Raw genomic sequence first — 6,629 nt, 5'->3', positions numbered from 1 at the left:
TCCAACAATTTTCAGACATATTGCTATGATACCGATCGGTAAAATTTGTTAACATTTTCAAAACGGTCTCAAAATTTAATGCGTTCACATTTCCGTCTGAAAATTGTTTTGTTCGCATCAAATAACCAAAATTTACTAATAAAAAAGATTTTCAGACGTATTGCTATGAGACATTTTTTTTGTCTCATTTTTAATTTTTTTAAGTGATTTTACGGCTTTGCGCTACACCACTAACGTCTGAAAAATATGTTTCCGGTATCTCAGAACTATCATTCAACTACAGTCTGCAAATCAGACATACCTATTGCTATGATGCAGTTCGGTAAAATTCTTTGACAATTTTGAAAATTCGGTCAGATCAAACGCTACGCGGAAAATGTCTGATATTGGTATTTTCGAGTTCAGGATAATCGTATCTATCGATTTGATGCGGTTTTGGCCGTATTGCTATGAGACAAAAATTTTGGTCGTGGGCTCTCGTACTAATATTAACGGCTCGCAAGCGTATCCGCGCCATTAGGTATTTAAGGGCCATCTCAAAACATTTTTCGAAACTTTATGCCGATAGATGGTGTTATTTTCAATATCGTCTAATAAAACACTTTTAACACGTTATGCTTTATAATATTGAGATGAATTATTGGTTTGCGAACGTATAGGGTGAACGCTCCTATAGTCAGCCTGTGCCTATTGTCAGCCTCTTTCATAATTTCGTGAAATAATAAGAAAAATGTGCACTCTATCACCATCTATGAGAATGTTCACGCACTAGTAACTAATGAACCAAACATGGTTTCGAAATGGCGGCTCTAACTTATTTTCTGTCCCTATATTCGACCGTTGTTTTCAAACAAGTGAAGACCTGTCAGACATTCTCCCGCGCGCCATAATAAATTTGCAGTTGACCACGGTTTCAAAGTAAGTTTAAAAACCCTGAATTTTACTAATATTGTTGAGTTAAGTGTTATTTTATGTTTCTGTGATTATTTTGCCTTGTTTTCAAGCATTCAAATTATGTTTATGATGTTTGATTTTTGCAATGTTGTGGTGGTTGACTTTAGGAACAAATTTTGTTAGAGCATCCTAAAGTCAGCCGGGGGGGCTGTCCTTAGGCCATGTGTAGGTTATTTCAAATATGGAATCTAAGTGTGCAGTAGTGTTCTCTATCTTTACAATGTGATCTTACATACACAAATAAATGCATTAAAATAAAAACACCAAAGGTCAGCCGCCTCATTTTGTTTTGGGGTAGACGTGGCTGACTTTAGGAACTTAATGATCCAAATGTCAGCCATCAACGTGCTAATACACTTTATGGCATGGTGAATGATTTAATGTTGTATTTGAATTCTAGGTAGGTATTCATAAAAACGAAATTCAACATGCCGAAAGAGAAGATCGTCAAACCAAAGGGATATAAAAAACCCCTTCTACAATACGACCGAAGCAAAATTGAAGATGCTCTCCGAGCAATAAGGGGAGATCAAATTAGCATCAGAGAAGCCAGCAGAAAATATGGAGTTCCCAGGGGAACTCTACAAGATCGTCTCCACGGCAGAGTTCCTGATAAAACAAATATGGGTAGAGATACCACATTAACTAAAGAGGAAGAAGAGTCTTTGGTGCAATGGTTATCCGAATTGGCCAAATGTGGATTTTCAAGAAAGAAGGATGATCTTTTAAACACAGTTCAAAAAATTATGAAGGATGACAAACGCCCAAACCCCTTCACAAATGATAGACCGGGAAGAAAATGGTACGACCTATTTATTAAGAGACATCCAATCTTGAATGAGCGTGTCCCGGAAGGTATAAGTAAGGGTAGAGCGGTTGTTACTGAAGAGTACATACGCAAATGGTTTAATGATCTCAAAAAGTATTTAAGTGACATCAATGCTATAGATCTTTTGGAAGACCCGAGAAGAATACTTAATGGCGATGAAACCAGTTTTAGTGTTTGCCCTAAAACTGGAAAAGTTATCGCACCAAAAGGCTGGAAAAATGTATACGAAATTCAAGCCGGGAATGAAAAAGAAACTATAACGGTATTGTTAGTTTTGCAGTTTTTTTCACAGCTGCAGGTGACACCTTACAACCGATGGTCGTCTTTCCATATGTTCGACCACCGCGAGATGTAATACAAAGTATGCCCGATGAGTGGTTTCTTGGTCGTTCGGAGACTGGTTGGATGAGGAGTGAAATATTCTTTGAATACGTAGCCAATGCAGTGAATTCTTGGTTGGAGAAAAACTCTGTTCCAAAACCAGTACTCTTGTTAGTAGATGGGCATAAGTCCCACCTTACTCTTGAGCTGAGCAAATTCTGCAATGATAATCAAATAATTCTCTATTCATTACCCCCAAACACGACTCACTTGATGCAACCAGCTGACGTCAGCGTTTTCCGGCCTCTTAAAGTCGAATGGCGAAAAACTATTAGAGAATGGCAAGGGAATTCGGAAAATTATAATTCAGTCTTGTCTAAGAGCACCTTTTGTCCATTACTGAACAAAGTGCTACAAAAAGATATGACAGATATTATTAAGAATGGGTTTAGAAAATGTGGGCTGTTCCCTTTTAACCCGGATGCCGTTGACTACACTAAGTGTATTCAAAATACATTAGAGCGTGCGGAAAATACCAACAGAATTGAACAATTAACCACTCCAAAAGATGCGGTTACTTTTAACAGACAAGAAATAATAACAGCACAAAACGTCATCAAAAGCATAAAAAACAATTAGAGGATGAGAACATAGATGCACTCCGTGTTATCGAAATTATCGAAGCTTCTTTTACTGAAGCAGACAATCGTGTTGTCACTATTGGAAACTACGTTTTAAATTCCAAAGGTGTTCTGGAACCAGATGCTGACCCTCAACCCTCAACTTCAGGCTATGAAGCAAATGAATTACAAATTAGTGATTGCATAGTAAATTGCGACCAAGAAGATGCTCAAAATAATTTATTTTTGTCTATTCCTGATGATGATTTTGAATCACTGGACATGACAAATCATTCCAATTTCTCTCTCCACTCAAGCCCTACCTCAATTATTACTAAGTCTGTAAATACACCACCGCCGGTGCCTGCAACAACACCTTTGTCGTGCGTAACCAACAAAATTAAAATCGGAATATCTCCCTCCTTCAGCAATCACTTGTTCACTCCAAAATGTTCGCAATTTGGAAAAAGAAAATTGAAACCAGGAGAACCGATGCCGATGGCAATTTCGTCTGATGCTTGGAAGAATTACATGGCCAAAAAAGAAGATATAAAACAGGCACTAGTAAAAAAGAGGATTGAAAGGCAAGAAGCAATAAAAAAAAGAAAAGAAGAACAGGCTACAAAAATAGAAGAACGAACGAAAAGAAGGGAAGAACAAATGAAACGAAAAGCAAACACTGACAAATACAAGAACCTAGGACGAAAGACTGGAGAAACCAATAAGAAATTAAATGTAACATCTACTCAATCTAAAATTTCAAGCACTGGATGTGAAGAAGAATTACACAGTGATGTAGTAGATGATGATCTGAAAAAATCTAAAATTTCATGCACTGGATGTGAAGAAGAATTAATCGTAGAAGACGATGATCTGAAAAATGTTGGTTGTGACATCTGTCCAAGATGGTATCACCTCAAGTGTACCCAAAAACACCTTATGCGGAAGTTGCTTCTAAACAATTTACTTGCCATATTTGTCTGCTTACTATGTAGATATAAATAAAATTGCTACTATTGAATACCTATTTTTTAATTTCACGTCATATGTAATAATTTAAAACCCTCAGCCGTCGACTAGGCTGACTTTAGGAACTCGAAAGGCTGGAGATAGGCACATGGTGGCTGACTTTGGGTGATTTTGGCATTTAATTTTTGAAAGGCCTTTAAATCATTTTCATTGAAACAAATACATTTCCAATAATGATAAGTGAATAGTCTGTTCTTTGAACTATAATAAGGTATAATTGTTAGAAACTTAAACGCTATTTACTACTTTTTAAACTGTAATAAATCAAGTAAAAATCTTAAGAGGCTGACCTTTGGGACATTCACCCTATAAGTAATATTAATCTGTATAAATTTTTTATGGTACCTATAATTACATAATCGTAGAAAACGGCTGAAAAATACACAATTTCATTGCAAAAAATACGTACAAATGACATTTCACGCAGCTCCGCGCGCGTTGGTACAGGAAATTTTTATTTACCCAACCAAAACCATTTGCGAAAAAGACTCCATTTCAAAAAATTTACGATGTTTCGCATGAGTATGAAAGAGACACGAGATAGAGGTTTGTTCAATTCACTAAACTAAATCAATGCCTGGGAAGATTAAATAATTTATAAAAGGAGCCGGCTAGGAACAACGGTATGTGTGCCGGGAGCTGGCGTTAACTGGACCTCTTTTTTAAAGGCCGCTTTTGCTAAATGGACATAATCATACCAAGCGATGTAGGTATATACCTACATAGTAACCATGTATTCGCGCGGTTGCTTGCTTACAAATATTTCGCGAATAAGTCAAAAGGTTACACTTTTTCTTACATTTCTATGGGGCGCATTCATCAAACCAACGAAGTGGTTAGAATTGCCAGACGGAGAAACAAATTTGTCATATGCACAAGTCAGAAAGGGCTCTCGAACATCATAACATCATCTCGCATATAAATAATATAGGCATTGTTTTGAAATCAGCTCGCCACGTGCGTCGTAATATATGAGTGTCCACAAAGACGATGCCTACAGTGTGCATAATATGAAGTCGCCTTTTCACATTAAAAAACTTTTTGTATTTTGTAAATGGGTATATTTTATGTTCACAAATGACAAACATGTCATGTTAATAATAGTAAATCCTTTATAGGGCAGAAAGGTGATTGAAAAAAAAAACTTTTTGTACAAATATCTTATACACGGTGTCCATAAACTAGTTGTAAAACTGCCATCACAGTAAGCGGAAAGCGTTGCCTGGGTCGTGATGGAGGAATTAGCCAGCTGTGGAATTGAACTCACGATGCCTGGCGGGAACGACGATAGTAAAAGATTTTTTATTTACTTATTTATTTATTTTTTATTCTTTTCACATATTCTGTCCATATTTCTTTTTTCTGTAAGATCCTTTTTCTTTCAATGTTTGTTTTAATATTTTGTCCGATAGCTTGAATTGGTCTACTTTGTCCAATTAATTCATCATCTTTCTCACAGAGAAGCAGTCCTGGATTTATCCTCCTGGGTCTCGTCATTCGAACACTTGTTTTCTTTATTTCCGCGACAGTGTTTGTGGGAACTAAAAGATATAATATAAAGGCATTAAAGGAGTATAATTTTTGAGCAACATTAAATATGAATCACCCTATACCAAACGAGCGACATGGGTCATAAAATAACAAGCGTGATGGTTAGTTAGTTAGGTAGGTACCGAGAAAATATTTAAAAAATAGTAAAATATTTTGAAATAATTTCATAATACTTACCTGTATTCCGATTCGCCGTGCTGACGTTTCATCCCGTTCGCACTTAGTCTTGGATTCACTCTTTTCCCGGAATACTGATGATTCTTATAAAGGGCACGCCTCATTTTTATGGAATAACAATGCTGTACAAAATCGAAAAAAGTCACTTCAAACCGCGGCAGACAATCGACTGTTGAATGAATGAATGAGAGAATGTGAGTTGGCGGGCGTCTAGCTAGTGATAGTTACAGATTTAAGAAAGTTCTAAATAATTACAACCGCTCTCACTATAATTATTATACAGTTAATTTTGCCTTTTTTACTGCGTGCCAAAACCGCAAATGTTCCTTGCGACGAGTAATACTGGAACATTCGTAAAAAAGCAAAACGAACATTCTATCAGAATAACAAATCAAGCCGCGCAAATTGACATTTTTACTGACCACTTTAACACCGTAGGAATGGGCTAATAGCGTGCACGTGAAACATATGGCTCGCACATATGTTTGTCTCCTTCTAACACGGATTCGGACATTTCGGCTGGCGGTGCCCGCATAAAATAATTACTTTTGTTAATTTAATTACTTGGTTATTATAAGTGATAGAACAGTGAAATTTTCGTTCGCGATAAACTCATTACGAGTATTATTTTTCGGTACTAAAATAAATAAAATATTATCTGTAGTTTTCAAATGTGGCTGAAAAATAGATTGTATGGGAATTGTCACATCTGTTTCACCTTAACACAAGAGGTTTTAAAATGTTTTTACCAACAAGAATGCTCCCGAGGTACCTATCTAAGATGTTCTATATTTTGCTTATTTTTAAAGTTGTCGTTAAAAGAAATACCATTTTAGAAATTAAATAAAAATACCTTTGAAATGTTTCTACTTGATGACATTTGATAGGTATTTCTAAAAAATATTTTTTTAAGATGAAAATGTTAACAAAAAAACTTACCGGAACATTTTGACTCAAAACGTCCTCAATTTTGATAGAATTCGATATGTTTAAAACACATTTATTTATTTAGTTTTTGTCGTTTGTTCGTTTCAGTAATTTTAATTTAGTGTTTTGACGAAAAAACGTAAGATTGACCATGTTAATTTTTTTTCGTTTGTTTTCAAAAAGTATGTCTATTCCTAACTAGCCAACGTGTACCCGGCGTT

General features: G+C 35.7%; 1 protein-coding gene across 1 annotated transcript; it reads left to right on the top strand.

The window, feature by feature from the left end:
* The first annotated feature begins 685 nt into the window (after positions 1-685).
* LOC149408838 (uncharacterized) lies at positions 686-4,044 on the top strand. Its single transcript, XM_089650385.1, has 2 exons — positions 686-2,045; positions 2,120-4,044. The coding sequence occupies exons 1-2, from the start codon at positions 1,383-1,385 to the stop codon at positions 2,741-2,743; spliced, it is 1,287 nt and encodes a 428-aa protein (XP_089506511.1). The 5' UTR covers positions 686-1,382; the 3' UTR covers positions 2,744-4,044.
* The last annotated feature ends 2,585 nt before the right edge of the window (positions 4,045-6,629 follow it).

This window comes from Hesperophylax consimilis, unplaced genomic scaffold, assembly GCF_061612785.1.
Source record: "Hesperophylax consimilis isolate HC1 unplaced genomic scaffold, BYU_Hcon_1.0 scaffold_51, whole genome shotgun sequence".
Lineage (NCBI taxonomy): Eukaryota > Metazoa > Arthropoda > Insecta > Trichoptera > Limnephilidae > Hesperophylax > Hesperophylax consimilis.
The sequence above is the reverse complement of the archived record's forward strand: the minus strand, read 5'-3'. Positions and strand labels throughout refer to the sequence as shown.